The sequence below is a fragment of the Pleurodeles waltl genome, chromosome 2_2, assembly GCF_031143425.1.
Source record: "Pleurodeles waltl isolate 20211129_DDA chromosome 2_2, aPleWal1.hap1.20221129, whole genome shotgun sequence".
In the NCBI taxonomy this organism is placed as follows: domain Eukaryota; kingdom Metazoa; phylum Chordata; class Amphibia; order Caudata; family Salamandridae; genus Pleurodeles; species Pleurodeles waltl.
This window is the reverse complement of record NC_090439.1, coordinates 885,211,326-885,231,701: the sequence shown is the minus strand read 5'-3', so window position 1 is coordinate 885,231,701 and position 20,376 is coordinate 885,211,326. Positions and strand designations below refer to the sequence as shown.

General features: G+C 42.6%; 1 protein-coding gene across 4 annotated transcripts in view; it reads left to right on the top strand.

Moving 5' to 3' along the window:
- Positions 1 to 18,351, top strand: part of NCALD (neurocalcin delta) — a 186,056-nt gene extending 167,705 nt beyond the window's left edge. For all 4 annotated transcript variants that reach the window (XM_069220570.1, XM_069220569.1, XM_069220571.1 and 1 more), the window contains one exon: positions 10,836 to 18,351. In XM_069220570.1, coding sequence (XP_069076671.1) covers positions 10,836 to 10,933 — 98 coding nt within the window. In that variant the 3' untranslated portion in view covers positions 10,934 to 18,351. The remainder of the gene's footprint in view (positions 1 to 10,835) is intronic.
- Positions 18,352 to 20,376: the final 2,025 nt, after the last annotated feature.

Sequence of the window (20,376 nt, the reverse complement as noted above, 5' to 3'; positions counted from 1 at the left end):
TGTTCACCATCAACATTGCGTGCAGCAGCAACCACAGCCTCCCAGACACTGTTCAGAGAGGTGTACTGTTTTCCCTCCTTGTAAATCTCACATTTGATGATGGACCACAGGTTCTCAATGGGGTTCAGATCAGGTGAACAAGGAGGCCATGTCATTAGATTTCCTTCTTTTATACCCTTTCTTGCCAGCCACGCTGTGGAGTACTTGGACGCGTGTGATGGAGCATTGTCCTGCATGAAAATCATGTTTTTCTTGAAGGATGCAGACTTCTTCCTGTACCACTGCTTGAAGAAGGTGTCTTCCAGGAACTGGCAGTAGGACTGGGAGTTGAGCTTGACTCCATCCTCAACCCGAAAAGGCCCCACAAGCTCATCTTTGATGATACCAGCCCAAACCAGTACTCCACCTCCACCTTGCTGGCGTCTGAGTCGGACTGAAGCTCTCTGCCCTTTACCAATCCAGCCACGGGCCCATCCATCTGGCCCATCAAGACTCACTCTCATTTCATCAGTACATAAAACCTTAGAAAAATCAGTCTTGAGATATTTATTGGCCCAGTCTTGACGTTTCAGCTTGTGTGTCTTGTTCAGTGGTGGTCGTCTTTCAGCCTTTCTTACCTTGGCCATGTCTCTGAGTATTGCACACCTTGTGCTTTTGGGCACTCCAGTGATGTTGCAGCTCTGAAATATGGCCAAGCTGGTGGCAAGTGGCATTGTGGCAGCTGCACGCTTGACTTTTCTCAGTTCTTGGGAAGTTATTTTGCGCCTTGGTTTTTCCACACGCTTCTTGCGACCCTGTTGACTATTTTGAATGAAACGCTTGATTGTTCGATGATCACGCTTCAGAAGCTTTGCAATTTTAAGAGTGCTGCATCCCTCTGCAAGATATCTCACTATTTTTGACTTTTCTGAGCCTGTCAAGTCCTTCTTTTGACCCATTTTGCCAAAGGAAAGGAAGTTGCCTAATAATTATGCACACCTGATATAGGGTGTTGATGTCATTAGACCACACCCGTTCTCATTACAGAGATGCACATCACCTAATATGCTTAATTGGTAGTAGGCTTTCGAGCCTATACAGCTTGGAGTAAGACAACATGCATAAAGAGGATGATGTGGTCAAAATACTCATTTGCCTAATAATTCTGCACTCCCTGTACAAGAAGAAGGACTGCTGAGCTGAAAGACCCCTGCAGAGGAAGACCAGAAGACACCAACTGCCTTGGCCCCAGACTTACCGGCCTGTCTCCTGCCTTCCAAAGAACCCTGCTCCAGCGACGCTTTCCAAGGGACCAGCGACCTCTGAATCCTCCAAGGACTGTCCTGCTTCGAAAAAGACAAGAAACTACCGAGGACAGCGGCACTGCTCCAAAAGAACTGCAACTTTGTTACAAGGAGCAGATTTAAAGACCCCTGCAACTCCCCGCAAGAAGCGTGAGTCTTGCAACACTGCACCCGGCGACCCCGACTCGACTGGTGGAGAACAACCAACTCAGGGAGGACCCTCCGGCGACTCTACGACTGTGAGTAACCAAAGTTGCCCCCCCTGAGTCCCCACAGCGACACCTGCAGAGGGAATCCCCAGGCTCCCCCTGACCGCGAATGTCTGAACTCCATTTCCCGACGGCTGGAAAAGACCCTGCACCCGCAGCCCCCAGCCCCTAAAGAAACGGAACTTCTGTGCAGGAGTGACCCCCAGGAGGCCCTCTCCCTTGCCCAGGTGGTGGCTACCCCGAGGAGCCCCCCCCCCCCCTTGCCTGCCTGCATCGCTGAAGAGACCCCTTGGTCTCCCATTGAAAACTGAAGGAAACCCGACGCGTGTTTGCACACTGCACCCGGCCGCCCCCGCGCTGCTGAGGGTGTACTTTCTGTGCTACTTTGTGTCCCCCCCGGTGCCCTACAAAACCCCCCTGGTCTGCCCTCCGAAGACGCGGGTACTTACCTGCTGGCAGACTGGAACCGGGGCACCCCCTTCTCTCCATTATAGCCTATGTGTTTTGGGCACCTCTTTGACCTTTGCACCTGACCGGCCCTGAGCTGCTGGTGTGATAACTTTGGGGTTGCTCTGAACCCCCAACGGTGGGCTACCTTGGACCAAAAACTGAAACCTGTAAGTGCCTTACTTACCTGTTGAAACTAACAATAACTTACCTCCCCCAGGAACTGTGAGAATTGCACTGTGTCCACTTTTAAAACAGCTTATTGTGTTTTATGTGAAATGTATACATGCTAAAGTAATGATTCAAAGTTCCTAGAGTACTTACCTGCAATACCTTTCAAAAGAGCTATTACATGTAAAATTTGAACCTGTGGTTCTTAAAATAAACTAAGAAAAGATATTTTTTTCTATAACAAAACCTATTGGCTGGATTTGTCTCTGAGTGTGTGTACCTCATTTATTGTCTATGTGTATGTACAACAAATGCTTAACACTACTCCTTGGATAAGCCTACTGCTCGACCACACTACCACAAAAATAGAGCATTAGTATTATCTCTTTTTACCACTATTTTACCTCTAAGGGGAACCCTTGGACTCTGTGCATGCTATTCCTTACTTTGAAATAGCACATACAGAGCCAACTTCCTACACCTCCCCACTCACCTACGACAGACCCAGGACCTCCTGACCTTCAGGAAACGCCTCAAGACCTGGTTATTCGAGCAGTAGCAGTCCTTCCCCCTCCTTTTCAGCGCCTTGAGACCCTATCGGGTGAGTAGCGCGCTTTACAAATGTTGGTTGATTGATTGATTGAAACTTGATGGGATTTTGTGCGTTCTGAATACAACTTTTAGACTTTATTTGCTTATCCAAACCTCCCTCTAGAAATGTCCCCAACTGACTCCGGATCACCAAAAATTATGACCTTGAGGGTACATCCCATCACATCTCCATCTCCCACTGTTTCCTGGTGCTGGATATTGTGTACACATTATTTTTTATTTAGTTGCATTTAATTGTGGAGGGGGAATTTACTTGTACTTTAGTAATAACCTTTTTGTAACACTCTGCTCTCACATTTGTCCAGTGTAGGCCTGTAAGCGCAGGCACATGCCACATTTTCAGGATCCCCCCCCATGATGTTTAATCTCCGTGAATATGAATGGAAATAATTCACATAGTGAGCAGTTTGAGAACCTGTTTGGCCCTCTTGGACTTACTCGTAGAGGCCCTGCCATATCTTCTGCCAGTTTGTATTAGAAGATATCCATTAATTAATTACTATTCACAGTGTACGTCTTACAAGTGATGTTTACCTGCCTGTATCTGTTGTAAACTGCTATCTATAGGAACATTACATTGAATAATTATGCAGAGGGTATTGATAATGCTAAAGCATTTTTCCAGTGGGATTGATACATTATTTCTAATACCTTAATGTGGTCCCTGGGGCAGTGACTTGAGGTCGGGAGGAAGATCATTGCACCGGACGGGCAGTAATGAGTTACATGAGGGCTGCTCGTTGAGCGTCCTATCAGAAGCGGGGTTTGTTATTGCCACAGGCTTAATGGAAGGGTGTGTGTGCGCTGTTGTAATGGGCTGCTCTCCGATGTCCTTTATCCTTCATTGTGGGGGGCGCTATGGGGTCATCAGTGTCTCCTAATGAGCAGGCCTCTTTGAAGTTCCTAACATACTTAAGACCGCATTTACAACTCGCAGCGCGCAGTCGGAGCTGTCACTGGAAATGCGGCTAGGTCCTCGGTTCTCAGGAGTTAACGCAGTAACTCCAGAGAGACTGAGGGGTTACATAGAGACTGCTGAGAAGATGAATGCTTGTTTGGAGGGTACCCCTCTCCCTTTGTGGCAAATAAACGACTCTGACTCAGGGAGGTGATGTGATTGGCTCACGGTTACACGATGTGCCGAGGGTCACGCAACTTGAAGCGGGGATGCCAGGTTTGGAACCAGTGACTCGATCTCCCTCCGAGTAGTTAGACACGGGTTACCATCTCCCTTCCAAGAATTACCATTCACCACCTGCGGGTCACAGCAGATGGGTGATGCGAACGTTTAACTCACCGAGTCATCCTTCCAGGATCCCGCTTATACGTTAAATCTCGGGCTACACATACTGATAATCATACTGTGCCTTCTGTTATGTGACACGATGGCGAGCCTCCGCGGTATTTTCTGGCAATATATATTTGTGGGTAGGTTATACCCGATTTTGTTCCCATCGTTAAAGGACACGTTTCACCCAGCGCATTTTGGGCTTTGAATTGCCTACAATACGAACTCCCCAAACCATCGCGCCGTTTTATCTTTTCAAATGTGAAATCTGTTTCTTGTTTACCGCTTTAACAACTGATAGCTAAGAGGGCTTTCCCACATCCCCCACCCCCCATCTTGTCCAAAACTTCAAGTAGAAGTGCTGTCACCAAAGCGACTGACGGACAATGGCCGTCTTTGTGGCATCCTGTCTTGCTGAAGATTTATTGATCGGTATAGACTTCTATTGCACGATCATTTCATCAATTAAAAAAAAAAAAAATAACACACACATTGTGCTTCTATATCTGTCCTCTCATGGGCTGTGTACGTGTCTGTCTGTCCGTCAGTCCTACCCTTGGGCTGCTCGGTTTATTTAGCCTTACAGCACAACAGGACTATGCAGGGATTATTTGCGTGTCAGGGGGGCGGCTGTTGTAGGGTCAGTTGCATGGTAGGCCAGCAGGTCAGAGCCGGGCCTGGAATATGTCGGGTGGGTCGGGCTGGGGCAGAGCCATGTGACGCACCTGCCAGTGGTTCTGAGGTAGAGCCATTTATTTGTCAGGCTAGAGGGACTGGTATAGAGGCAGTCACATGTCAGGATGGCAGGGATAGCTTCCTAATTAAACCGACTTTTTTATTTTCACATCTTTGTTCATGCGAAGTACAGAAAATTCTTAGATCTGTAGTGATAAGTTCATTTTTCCAATTTGCAGCACTTCTGATTGGCTCTGGTGGGCATACAAGAAGTTTACAAAATACTTGTTTCCATTGGCTGCATTTCTGTCTAGATACAAAAATATACACCGAGCGCTTCTTTGGCTATTGGCAAGAGCGACCTCTGATTACCAAGTTTCACTGATTTACCAAGTTTCACAAGTTATGTCCAGTTAAATGCCCCGTTACTGGGGCAGGCTCAGGGCACATTGATTGAAAGTGGAATGCAAACTGTGGCCTTCAGTGGAAGCTTCATCCATGTCCTTGCACTCATTGAATAGACTTCATTGCCTAGATGTCAATAGGTGTCCAGTAAACCAAGGGAACCATGTGGTAGAAAAACCTGTTCAGGTAAAAGGAACCCCTTCACCACCCTGCGTCACCGGCATGCAGTGACGTTCACAGCGCGCGGACTCAGTACAGAGTCCAATGTCCGAGAGTAACTGAGCTTAAGGTTAGCAGCTTTAGTGATCTTTAGTCAGACCTGATGTTGGTGCCGCAGGTAGTGATTGGTCTGCGCTGTTTGATATGTTTTTTTAACTGCGTAAGTAACTGGATGGATGAATGGCTGGGTTGTGGAGCGATACTGCTGTTTTAACATTGACAAGATCTCTCATACTCGCAATAGTAAAAGTTGGAAAAATTATTTATCAAAGAAAGCTGCAGATGCTGGACAGCGATTCAGACAAATATGAGTATTATGCTCACTTGAGTAACTTCTATACCCTTGGTACTTAGGCAGACCGATCCGTTCTTTATGTGCATTGGATTTCTTTCCTGACAGGACAAGGCTAGAGGCCTCTTCCACGATCTGGCAGGACATCCCAGGCCTGAAGTTAGTTCCTGAGTAGGACCAATCACATCTTAAGAATGTTTTTTAGATTCCTAGTGGCTCAAGACAATTTTTTGTGGTGTGCAACTAATAAATATAAAAATTAAACAGAGGCCATACTTCAGGGAATGCAATTACTTGTAAGCTTCTGGAAGGAATTGTTGCATCATTTGTGTGCCTGAAATGAAATCCTCAGTTTTTAAGGAAATGGCCAAGTACTATACTAGTCAAGTTGAATGAGCAGTATTTGTCATGGATTCCAACATTTTATTTACTGCGACATTCACTGAAGTTTTAGGCACGAGAAACAATCTAAGCAACAGTTCAACATTATCAAACACACCACTAATGCCACCCGCAATGTTCCACTTGCTGACCCATCTGCCAAGTTTAAAGAGGTTGTGGAAAAAGTTTGAAATATAATCTCTGATCTTGAACCCCACTTTCTTCCAGCCATTATCCTGAGGAAACTACTGCCCAGTTGAATGATACGTGACCCATTGTCCAAAAGAAAAGAGGAGTGAAGTCATGGATTACCTTCTGGACTATCAAAAGGGCTTTAAATATATTGGTTGGGCCATCGGCCGCCAGTGCAGATTAAAAAAATCTGAGGGTAATATGGGCCTTTCTGGAATAGTTGGTCATAAGACGCACCACCACATTTTGTGTTACTTGCAGGCCCTTTAGGAGGCTCTTTAGGAGGGGCAGGCAGGTGGCATGTCCATAATCCAAACTAGATTGGACTATGGAAGTGACAGCTTGCTTGTGAGACAAGTCAAGAATGAAGGAGAGAATCTGTTTCAAACTCTTCAGAAATTAGACGCAAATGAAGACCACCTTAGACACCTGGAGATGCAAAGACAGATAGGTATCAAGACAGATTACTATCAGTTATGAATCCTGGGTTTTGAGGAACAAGTGCTGAAGTGGTTCTCCTCTTGTTCCTGGACAACAACTCCCAAAAAGTGTACAACTCCCTGTCCTGTCCTGGTGTTGCCCCCCAATGCTCCCAAGTTTTCTTTATAGGACCCACTTGATGAGTGTATATCTGGGACCACAAGGGGAGCTGCTTTGAGACTGGATTAAAACCTACTACAAATTTGCCAATTTGAAGCTGTATTATGTCTACTGTGCTTTTGTTAGTCATAAAAAAAATACAAACTCTGGATGGCACCACACCATCAATGGCTAAGCACTCCAAACACCAGTTCCTGCTTCTCAGCAGCAAATGACCTAGTGGCTCAATTTTTCTGACCACCCTAAAGGCACTTTCCATCCCCAAACTGTTACTGCTAGCGTAAAATACTTGAGTTTTGCTTTTTATATATATTTTTTTATTTTATTTTTTTAAACCCCAAACTCCATCGTGTTAAAAAGAAAACACTTTCACCCTGAGACTATTTTCAAGTTGCCAGACTAAGAGCTAGTTCTCTCTATATAAGGATTGAGTGGATGATGATCACATGGCATACCCAAGGTCCAACTAGCCTTCTTGAAGCTTCCCCCCCATACAGCAGCCCACCTGATGTCTGGCACCTGCCACTTTGATCACATCTGGTCTTCTTCTCCATTCGTTGGATTGACATTTGATGTCAGATGTATCTTCAAAACCACCTACTTGGTAGACTGAATCACCACCTTCCGGCTCTTAGAAACTCGCCACTTCTAAGGAGCAGCACAGATATTATGTGCCTAGAGACTCCTGGTTTTCAGAAACAACTCTCTCTAACCCAATATTTCTCAAAGGTGTGACCCATAACATGGGACTCCCTTCTCCATGAGCTGCACCGACTGCCTGATAGACGATATTAGAAAAAGAACGTTACTACTGGTCAGTCATCCCTTCTCGACCTTCAAAGCATCTCTTGTCTTCAAGGTGAAGCTGCAGTACCCTGTGGCCTCTTATGCTGGTTCCTCGTCCACCGCTTCCTATGCATTTGTTTACAAGGCATCCTTGCTGTATTGAGTTGGGTATTGGATATGTAGGCCTAACATAATCAGCTCACTGCTTGTCCCTCGCTATGAACTATGCTGCATAAACACTTTACCTGCCGTGCTTTCCTCTGCTCTCCTGTGCTCGTCTGCAGAATCTCCCCCGCCCTGTGGATGCTGTACAGGCCCCTCTCGTACTGTTTACATCTTGGTTTTCTCGTATTCTCTGCGGACTCCCGTCGATATGTAACACAGGGGCACAGGGCTGTCAGCAGTCTCTGCCTTCGAAAGCATCAAATAACTGTTGTTGAACATGGCAACATGAAAGCAGCCCAGTAGTAAACGGAGCTAGATATTAGTGTGTCTTTCTAGAGATGCCCGCAGTGTATTATTTTAGAAAAGATGGCAGCATATTCGGAAAACTAATATGAAATTCATTCCATATGCTACTGATTCCCTCTCGTTAGTCTGTTTACATACACCTGCGCTACCAGTGTCAGACAACAGGAGCTGCTTAGAAATCCTGTCTGCGGGTTCTTAATTGCAAAAACCTGTGGCCACCTTGTGGGGGCGTGACTCCATCATCGCACAGGTAGCTGCCACATCTCAGTTACTTATTTTCCACCAGCAGATAATGATGATAGGCTCTGTGTGTTTTACGCTTTGCAGAAGTACAGTCAGTCCAGAAGTTCACAATCCTGGCTTCTCTGCTTTACAGCAGCCTTCTCCCATCAGTTCATAACTGAATCACGTTGATTCACGTATTTCAGTTGAAGCTAACTTTTAGAAAGTACAGCTAATGCCAGAATGTGTGTCCTCTTGAATTCAGCTTAAGTATGTGCAACACTTACGCAACACCATTCCTGGGCACTCCGTAGCTCACCTGAGTTTTACATTCATTCATAGAACAGGTGATGCGACAGTGACCTAAAGAGAGCATCACAAACAATGCAATGAGATCAACAAGGTGCTCTAAATGGATCTACTTTGTTTATTCACAACATGTACCAACTAAACAAATTGTTTGGTTTCAGGAAAATTGCTGCTTTGTTCTATTCTTTACTCGCTAGATGGTCCCTCAACTACTAAATGAAGTGCTCAAATAATGATGCGACAGGGATCCCGACCCTAGACTTCTAATATACCAGCAGATGGCCATCTCGTGTTTACCTGAGCGTTCCACTCTGTATAGAGGCCAGGGTGCTGGTGGCACAGGGAAAAATAAAACAAAAACATAATTTATGAACATCCTTAGACTTTTCCCCCTTCAAAGATGAGACTAGCTACCAAGCCAGTGCTCCTATCGTTGAGGAGGATACTTAATGGTTCTTTGTAGGTTCCCCTGGCACCACCTCAGAAGTTCTGGAGTGTTGCTTAAAACCTTGCACAAGATTTGCAAGAGGGACGCCTGCTGGGGCAGCTGGGCTGGGGCCTTTGGGTGATACTATTGTATTGCTTCCTGTGGTACAGGCTGTCATTTTCTCTGGTTGCAGTGATTTTATTCTATGTCCCCATTCTTCAGTCAGAGGTGGGTTCACAACCCAAAGACCATACCATAGTCTCCATAGAAACAAAGGATTTCTAGATGCTCGTGTTCTTCTGGACTGTTTTGTAATGGAGGTGTAGTATACTTACAGTGGGATGATTGCCTGATAAGCCAAGGATCGTATTTCTCCTTTTAAAGCAATCTTTGAGTTTTGTTTTTTTTTACCATGGAAGGCAGCTCACGGTGGGCTAATGTTCTTATTAACCTGCTGTACCCCTTTCCTGAAGTAATGATTGATGTGTCCGACCTTGATCTCACAGAATCAGACTGTGCAGGCGGAGTGGCTCCTGCATTTAGTTTGTGCTAATGTTTCACAACAGTTCCTATACTTAATCACAGAAAATGTTATATTACTGCTTACATTTGCTATTTACAAAAGCCACACGTGAAGCCTTCATTTAGTTTCTTAAGCATATTTTTGGAGTGGTGCCTTTAAATCATTCCCTTTCCTATTTTAATTTACTCAGGGATTTAATCATTTGCATGCAGGGATGTGAAATACATTCTTGTAACCAATTTCTGACACATATTCAACTAGTTGTCATCCCTGGTTAGCACTGAATTGAAAAGTACTGGCACGCTGGAATGGTGTTAACATTTTCTTTTATATTTTCAAGTGTTACCAATCGATCAGGAAATGTAATGTGATTCAGACATTGGTGGTGGAGAGATGTTTCACTGCTCCAGTGTTTATCGGAGCCAGATCTGTCGACTTTGATTGCCAGCACTTCGGCTTTTGCACTTACTCCGAGTGTGGGAGTAAATGTAACGTACTCTTTTTGGAAGGAATCATGCCAGTGTTTGGATGATTTCTTCTGAGTCCCAAGGTGGGCGCTGCTCCTTAATCTCCGTTTATTTCTTCATTGAGGTCGAAATTATACCATCCCTTCAAAGATCATCAGCTTCAAAAAGTTAATTGTGATTTTTTAAAATTGATTTTCCAATTCGAGAAGATGCCCGTCATTATACATAAAAAAAAATAATCAGTCAGCTAATACCTTATATTAATCACGATTATATAGCTTTGCTCCGTCTGGGGTTTTATAAGCCATAGGCGTGCTTTAGAAACGGGGATTCTCCCTTGTGCTGCGGCGGAAATGACTGCTGAGCGCCCCCCAGCACTCACTGGAGTTGATCTTTATTTGGTCTGGAGAGCATCTCAACAAGGAATTGTAACTGAGATCAAGCAAGCAAAGCATGCTACAAGACACGTGAATACCAGTTAAATACTTGTCCTAATAATTTAACAAAACTAAAAAATGGTGCAGAAGTCTACACTCCAGCTCCGTTTCACCACTGGAAAGTGGAGCTGCTCTGTATGGCGAAGAGGCCCGGGTTCATTTTCTGAATTTTACTGAGTTTAATAAGTGATGTTATGTGGCCACTGCAATGTGGAAAGTGACTATCAGTCCTACGGTGGGGGGAGGCGGTCCAGGCGCTTGGAGGGCACATGGTCTAAACCTCCAGCCATGTATATCACACCAGTGTGTTATAATATAATATATCTGTGCACCATGGTATGCTAATGTGCCTGCATATGAGGCTGCTAACATTTTCAAACGCCACATTGTTCATGCAGTGTCTTTTTTTCTCCCATCAGGAAAACTTTCTCTCGAAGAGTTCATCAAGGGGGCGAAGAGTGATCCATCCATAGTCCGTCTCCTCCAGTGCGATCCAAGTAGTGCCGGACAGTTCTAGACCCATTGATTCGATGAATTGTACTTTTTTTTTTTTTTTTTGCCAAACTAACATGGATGGTGGCGTTTACTCTGTATGGCCAAAAATGCCTTTTTTTGTGGCATCTTTTAGGTTCTTTCGATGTGAATAAATTAGAAGAAAGCGGAATGCTGTTAAGTTTGTCAAGAACACTGACCGTCCTATTTTAAATGAACATTTTTGTATTCTCTGTTTTAAAGATGTATTGTTAGCAGTGGGTGTCATTACTCAAACCTCGTCAGCATGGAGATAAAAATAAATTATAGTCTTGAAAATAACTGACAGATTTAAGTAACTACTTAAAAATAATCCTCATACCAGTAGGGGATCTTCCAGCAGGGCTTAAGGAGCAGTCTTACAGGCTGAACATTCATCCGCTTGAATCAGTTGCATCAAACTGACATATTGTAAAGTGGTTGTATACAGTGAGAATTTGTTAACACATTGCCATTCTACTTTCCTAAACAGTGATTTATATCAGTTTTTCATTTTTCTCTCTTCATGAGTTATAGTAGAATTAAAATGTTTTGTCTGGAATTATGTTCCTTAATATGACATTTAAATCGTAAAGTGCAAAATAGGTGCGCATTTGGAACAAAGGAGGTTATTGTAGATGAACAAGACTGGATTATATGAAAAGCGACAAACACTTTGGTTGTTTAGGGCAGGTGAACTTCTTGGAAATGATGCTGATCCGTATCCTGCATCAAAGCTGCTGGTTTCATCATACAAGAGGGCATGGGGAATATTGCTGCATATTTTCTGAAACCATTGTTGCACTTGTAACAGTTCTTAGTTGATGAATTAACTTGCTGTTGCTTATGCTTATTTGTGCTATTATGCTTACCAGTCAAGCTTTCCTTGAAGGCACTAAATGCAAGCCTAACACACCAGGTTATTGGCATCGAGCTGTGCATAGATCTAACAACTGGTAATGTTACTGACTTATTCGGCCGCTGTATGTGTTCCTAGTAGTGAGCTTACTGCTCTTACCGAGAACAATACCTACAGGAAGATATTTCAGAATAGAGGAATCCTTTTAGTGACATCTTAGAGAACTTTAGAGATGCCTAAACCACACAAATGCACAAAATCTTAGTTGTAATATGAAATGGAGATGATCCTCCTCACTTGCACATTGCATAACCGTAGCACATACAAGAGAAAGCAGATCTCTTGTAGTCTTCTGGGAAGCAACACACCAGTGTGTCATTCATCTACAAAGGTAACCGGAGATGTGATCATTGCTCCTGTTCCAAGGAAGAATCAGTGGAAGATTTTTAACAGAGCGTGCACCTGCTAATATAAGTTGGTATTGTCAATGCTTAGCCCTCTGAATTCCATTGCACTGGATGTTCATGAAATGTGTTATCTCTACTTTCAGCCTGAGGGACAGTTGTGATAACAGTGAACATTGTACCTCAAGAACAAAGACAAAGGCAAGATTCTGATTGGACAGTGATGATAGCTTGCCTGCAATTCGTCATTACTCACATGTTGAGAATAGAGTTTTAGCCTGGAGAATTTCTACAGTAAATGGATTTTGTGGAGTCCAGTGTGTCTAGAGAGAAGAAACACAGGAGCAAGACATTGTGGCAGCATAAAAATCAAATGAGTGATGCAGAGCTCCCAAATGTTCTCCCAGTACTCTCTTGGGAAGCATGGGGGAATTGACACAGAAGATTCCCAGGAAGCTTCTGTCCCTTTTGTCTCAAACCAGCAAATATTTTTACACGATCTTGCCCCAGGAAAAAAGCAATAGCCTCTGCTGTCTCATTTCTGACTCCTATTTCAGTGAGTGAGCAAAATAAAGTGTAATGTTTGCTAGATACACCCCCCAATCACCGTTTCGTGGCAGCAAGCTGAGTAGTTTGCCTCTGTTGGTGTTGGCTGTGTCAGAGAGGATATTCCCAAACTGGAGCACGCACACGGTTGTGTTCATAGAAGACGATAATGCATAAATGCTGTACAGGGTGTGCAAGTGAGGGCCGTCGGTATGTATGCTGGACCTTGTAATAAAGCTATCTTCATTGGGACATGCATTGTGGCAAAGTTAGTGGCAAATGTTGTCCTTCGTAGAGACCATTAGAATGCCACGCAACTTGGAAACAAGGCTGACTTATTTCTGGGTAGTCAATCATCATAGCTATTCCATGCTATGTCGAAGAAGAGAATATGGCGAGTATTTTGTGTTCCAAGTGAAAATTGAAGTAAACAATTACCTTTTCTGAACTCACCCTTTTGGAACTGCATACAGGAAGAAAACAAAAGTCTATCATACATGGCAGTATACACTACTACTTTTTGTCATAAAGAAATTGCAGGATACGAAATTGTCAGGATGCAGTCGGGTACAAGCTATTTTCTGAACTTGACATGATAAAACTGATTGCAAAATGGCCATCACAGCAAATGTAACTTTGTTGTGATAGTATAAGAGAGTGTGCTTGATCACCCATATTCTATGATTGAACAGTGACTGCACCTTTACTACGGAGGAGCTTCTGTTAACAAATGTGAAATGTATCCATTCTCTCATGCAAATCTAGGCTGTTTCCCATTGAGGCAGTGCTCTCATGATGGCCTCAGCCATCTCCCACAGCTGCGGCACTTCAGGAGCAGGGACACAGTTCCGTGCTCATGACAACATGCCCTGAAGCAGCTGTTCGTCAGCACCTTCCACAAAAAATAACTTTAAGTTGGCTTGCACGATTAGGAGTTATGTTTTTTTTTGGCATTTCGGCAGTTAGAGTTCTCCTTCAGTCTAGAATTATCTAGCACATCTGAAGTGGAACATATAGCCCTATGTGTCTCATCGGACTTGGCCTACAGTAATGCCCCCCTACCAGCCATGGTATCCCTTGGTGACAGCACGTATAAGAACTGCAGCGTTCATTTTTAGGCCAGGACTTTGCCGGTGTTATTTGATGTGGTCCATTACAGTTTTTCTCGGACGCCAATAGATCTTCCATGCCAATCTTTTCTTCTCTTTAATTCGGATACTGTATTTGTAGGAAAAGAGTGTCGTGGCTTCCAGGCACCCTAGCCACCCGCCTTTATAACACAAACTATCTCTGCTTACTTAAATTAAAAAAGGGTTCAGTACAGCTTTTTGACACCCGACTTGATTTCAGAATGCTGCTGTTGAATATATCATCTTTGCAACCCATCTTTCTAATCTTTACAGCGTCCATTGCGTTTTTCGAATCGTTCTACCCCATTCAATTGTAGTGCAACCTACAGTAAAACACATATTCACACAATTATTTCTTCTGCTTCTATACTTGCCTGTTTGAGATTGTTTAAAACATCGAACACATAAAAAATGCGCACGCTAGGTCTTTGCCCGAGTCATATATATGATTTCAGTGCATGACACACATCTGTACCGTACAGCATGTTTCACATTACATTTTGGCCTACTGTAGGCCATAGACTATCTCACCAGCTGCTGCATGAAGTTTCACACTGTACAATGGGTTTTCGCTACATCTTACCTTCGAACAATCAAAATAACTAGAACCGTCTGCTTATACAATGGTCAGAGAGCCACGTAATGGGGACAAAGAAATACATCTGAAAGAAGCTATGGAAAAAGTAGACAGAAGTCAGTTAACTTAATGTGTTACAGATACACTTCCCATGATGCAAACGTACATGCCGGCAAAGTATGCCACACAGATCGATCTTTGCATGAATAATTGCAAACAATCATACATGTAATAATTCATATTTCCACTTGCTGTATTAAACGCTTATGATGTATTGCTGCACCAGAAGCTACACAAAGAAATTGACTATTTCCGTGCACCATTTCATAATTGCAAACTTCTTTTGGTCACTACTTTGAAAAAAGAATTTTATACATGCGAGTTTCCCTGTTTAACTTAAGTGGTTGACGTAATATTAAGAGTTCATTAATGTATCGCGTGTCCTGTGTCGTAAAAGAAAAAGTTCTAGTCTGTAGTCTGCTGTGAGAACCCTTCTTTGAGAAATCCCAAGCATCATCATAATGTGAATTGCACTTCTGACTGTTTTGTCCTGTGGCATTGGTCTAGTTCCATGGAAAGTGTGGTGGCCTGCATTATGATACCGCACACGTCTCTGTACGTGCCCTTGCTCAGTCAAACGACAACTTACTATTCTACGTACTGGAGACTGACACTTAAAATAACATTACAAGGGCAAAAGGAGAACCAGCAGGAAGATGCAATGGCTATACGAAAACGGATGTTAGAAAAAGGAAGGATCATTGAAAAGATGAAATGATCAAACGACAACTGGTGAGGTTTAGGTATAGAATTAAAGGGCGTGTGTGTTTTGTAAAAATAGACCCTTAATGTATCATAAACTCCACAAAGAAACCAAGAAATCTGCCTGTGTGTGATGAGGTAGGAGAAATAAAAGATGTAGAGAAGAATATTTGGCGTAGAGAATGTAAGGGAATCTGCATAACTCACCTTCACGTCCAACAAGACTACAATGGCAGAGTATGTCATCATTGCCTTTGTAACATGGTCTTCTTTTCTCAGCGACTTACACTGTTGGGTCATCTTCACCAATTTAATACAAATCCTTTGGCCGACAGCCATCTCTGTAAGGGCTGTATTCCCTCTTTTACCCTGTGTTTCCATTGGCTTTGAAATGGAAAACAACTCAAGTAGATGTCTAGTCCTTTAGGGAGAGGATCCCTACAAGAAACACCCGGCTTGTTTCCAACTGTACCACATGCATGTTTAGTATCTCATCCTACATTTTTTTTATATGTGCTTTGTCAGGCTAATTTTTTATTATGGAAATCAAACCATTTTCTTGGTTAAAATATTATTGTGAGGTCAACTGTGGTATTACGTGTCAGTAGTTCCTGCACAGCTGTTTAATTTTACCATTCAAGTTTACTGTCATTTTAATGCAAGGTTTGGAAAGGAGGCTCTTGTGACTCCATTCTGACTTTTTTAGCTGCTTAGTGCTGTAGAGGCTGGTTCTTTCACAAAGTGCTTCCCAATCGTCTCTGTATCTCTTAATCAAGTTCACTTAAAAGTGTGTTTTTTTTTTTTGGGGGGGGGCAACCACGCATTACTAGAATTTTATCCTGCCCTTTTTAGCCCAAGGAATATATACCCGTATGCACTTAGTACAAAAAAAATGGTGGATCATAGACTTGATAGCCGACATAAGACTGACAAGTTACCTCACGTAGTTAGAAAACAGTTCATAATTAGGAGCATGTTCTGTTTCTTTGGTGTGTTTCTTTGGTGTACAATGAATAGCAGTTTAAGTGCATTGACATAGTAAAATGTTTAGGATGTCTTGGCACTGTCCTTCCTTACAGGGTCTGTTGACTAACCTACAGGGATTATTAATAAATGCATGAAGATGGTCTGCAAATGTGAGCTGTGAAGTGTATTTTCAAGTATATTTTCATGTCGGAATTTAGTGTACGGAAGAGAGATAATGTGTTTGTAATATGCATGACATGTGGGTCATAATCTGCATTTTTTTCTGTAACTCAGAAAATGAGCACTTGGTTACCTCCTATTTGTACCTGCATCTGTTCACACAGCGACTGTCCTGCCAAGTCGTGTGACGATCAGTTGGCCAGGACCAGTGTGCATGCATTGTCCACAATTAAACACTATCCATCTTTTCTGCCCTTTTTATAAGATTTGTAATTGGGGAATGTCGCTACTCTCTTGGGTATTTTGTGAATTCTAAAAAGGGGGCATCTTTTCTTATACTGGTGTTGCTTAAGTATTATTCCTAAGAGAATGAGTATTTCTAAAGTAACTAATATTTTGTAATTTATGTCTTTTAATATGCGTGTACATACTGCATCTGCTGATTCAAAGAAAGTCTTACCAACCTTGATTTCTCTTTTTTTAACCACTGAATAATTAGTTTCATGTTTTCATTTTTAAGTAACAACTGAATTGTCTAAAGATGTTAAAAATAAAATCTTTAAAATAACATGTTATCATTAAGAATTGTAACACAAAATGCTTGTTCGCTGCTAGAATCAAAACATTATTTAATCATAGGCAACATTATATTGTTTTGTTGTATAAACAACCTATATAGTAGAGAAAAAAATGTTCGCTAAGGTAGGCCCTTGGTTTTACCATAATATTGCTGGAAGTTCTGCATTTTTGTGTTCATCTCAAAGATCCAAATTTTTCTCCTCTTGTGTGCCTTGGTCCAGGGCTGCATGAGCTTGGCTAGGCTTGCATGTGTGCTGATATACTTTTGGGCTATTTGCCATGTCCCAAAAATATTCAGTACTTTTTGTGCTTTTTCTCTCTGTTTTCCTTCTGCTATGAAGCATGGAACTACATTTGAAGTGGGAGGCATGGGAATGGATCAGTAACCTGCAACTGATGCTGTCAGGTGTTCTTTCTTTGGTACCTGGCCCCAGTAAATGGAGCAGGCAAGCAGACACATTGGAAAAGGTTGTATTGACGGGTGTGAAATGGCTTTCCTGGTCATGAACTTCAACCATACCATGCGGCTAAAGATCCTGTTGCTGCTGTTCCTTTTTCAGTGCCAAACAAAAGAGCAGTGTTGGGCGAAGGGAAATTATGCATCTTCTGACTGTGGTGTTGTTACTTAATGTTGAACAAATATTGTTTTTCAGTGTTAGCCTTTGACAATTTTTCAGTGTCAACTGTTTAGTGACTTGGTGCTTTTTTTCCCTATGAGGATTTCTCATTGCACCCAACTCTGAAGTATTATGTTCTTTGTACAAAATGTAGCTCTCAACGCGTGCTTGTGAAGGCACTGGGCACCTTTCCCTGATTTATAGTACAGAGGAAAAGATTTGTGCAGTAAGTGGTTCGTGGTCAGTATTGTGTGCTTCAGGTCGGGCGGGATCTTACTAGGTTAGTATAAGTGTTTTTTTTTTTTTTTTTGTACCCTCACAATGCCTGTTTTAGTGGTGTTGATCAAAGGGACATAAAGCTTGCCTGTACTGAATCACTGTTGTTCTGACTGAGGGGGTCCTGCACTGACAGGATATCACACTCCTGTAGACTTGTCTGACATATGGACATCTTAGGATGTCTCAGAATTACCTGCTGCTCATTTTGAGTTCCTTCCTCCACAAATTTTGTGCTGAACAGCGGGGTCCTCACTAGGCATTTTGAGGCCCTCTAGTTCCTCTGCTCAGTCACCTTTGGACTCGCCTACTCGAAGCACATTTTTTACACAGCCCGGACTCAACCACAAGAGCGGACCCAGATCGATGTGGCTAAATACCATTTCAGGGAGAGGACTGTATGGCAAAGATTGTCTTCTTCCTCTGAATTCACAAAGAATTTGTAACCTCATTCAGTACCCTCAGCCACGATTCTTAATTCAAATGTGATTTTTTTGTTTGTGAAATAAAAGATATATCTTTATTATCAGCATTTGTCTGTTTTTCCTATAGTCTGTTGTGTGTCAATAATGAATTGCGGTTGCTTGGCCGGGTAACTTTGTGATTTTTATTTTGAGCTATGAGCGAGGTTTTGCCCCTAGTTTTAGTTTTTAACATAACCAATGTTCAACAAAGCTTTAGTGTGCGTAGACCTAGTTTTACAACTGAGATAAAAGCCAACATTTAAAAAATGACGAACAAGTTATCTATACGTTCTCTTTTTACACTGTTTTTTTTAAAATTCCCTTTAAACATCATATTAGTGCAGTTATTTTTGACCTGATTATGCATAACTAAATTAACCAACCGGTCTTAGTTCTTACATTTACAATCTCAGGTGTTAACATGCCTTAGATTAACAATTGGTAGCCTATGAAGTTTTCTAAGTAAACTTGTGAATTTCCATATGGAATAACACTTTAATCTAATATCTATTTACATAGCAGAAGTATGCAAAATAATCATTCTGGAACCAGAAGCCTTTATAATCTAAAGACCAGTGAAGGTAAACATTTGATGTAGCCCATACACAGCATGCATATTTAAGTAATAGTAATCCGCTTGGTAAAAGTTCAGGGCAAAGTGCTAGCAGACACTTCAGTGTTCAGTGCAGATTCTAAGACTTTTGGAGTTTTGATAATGGAGTTTGGGCTGGTCGATTATTATTATTATTTTTTTTTTTTTGTACGTTTCCATCTCCAGCGTTACCTTTTTCTTATTCACACCTACCCAAGGGTTCGTGAGAACAGTGACCCCCTAGAGTTAGAAGCTATCTACCACTGTTTCAACCTTGAAAGATGGACACGAGCCGTAAATGTCACTGTCTGTGCAAGTTCGGTGTTTCACACATTTACATAGTTTGAACCAGGGCTCTTTATCAAGTCAAGGTATTATGAAGCGCCCTTGGCCTGGTGCCCTTCGGGTCAAACACCTGCCATTGTTGTTCCTCTCTGACAGCAGTGCAGATGGGAGGGCAGCAGTCACAGGAATGTATTTCTGTATTGAAGTCCCAACCCCTCCCCTTTTGCTTCCCATCATCCACTTCAGAGCTACCTTAATATGGTAACATGGCACTCCCTGAGGAAAAGGTGTATTTTCACCCTAATTCCTAGTTTAAAGATGTATGGGCTGGAGAAGAATGCATCTAGATGCTTTCATAAGTTCCTCAGATCCATTTGCTCATTTCTCGCTCTACATGTGTGCACACCGTCCTGTCAGTTATTATTTTGTTAAACGTCACATCAGGGTCATTATTTCAAGGCAAACACATCCGAAGAATCTTTGTCATTTTATGAAATATCTGAGGTGCAATTACTTCACTTGTAATTGTGTAAATAATATTCCTTTCTTGCTGTTTGAAGACAAGCAGCTAGTTGGAGCGAAGGCAGATTCCTCCATGAAACATTTCATGAACAGCAGGACCACATCCACCTACCCTAGGCCTGGCCTACCTTACACAGCAGTTTCACCAAAAGTATCAGTAACACTGTTATTAATCCAGTGCTGTGCACTTCCAGCAGTGGTGGCCATCTCAGCCCATTCAAATGCCACAGCAAGTGTACTTGGTCTTTTAACGAAGGAGTGAATCTAGCCCGCCGCAGATCCAGTCCCCATAATTCTATGTGGGCTCTGCCACCTTAACAACTCTCTGACCTTTCACCCTCACAGCATCATCTTCCACCCCGCCCCCGTATGGTATGGTTACTTATAGAGTGCACAACTTGCCTTGGAGGGTATCTTAGCACTGATAAGCAGAGTCTGAGAAGACTGATTAGGTAAAGAGCCACATCTTCAGTTTCCTGCATAAATCAAGTACTGAAGTGGTATCTCTTAGGTGAAAGAAAGGTTGTTTCAGTCTTGGAGAGTGAGGTAGGTGATTAGCACGAACTCTGGCTCCTTGTACACAGGGTATGTGTGCAAGGAGGAGTCCAGCTGATCAGAGGTGTCTGAAAGTTGGTGTGGCTGTAGAGGTAGACGGTGCCTGAGTTGTGTAGGGCTTGGTATTTGTGTATTT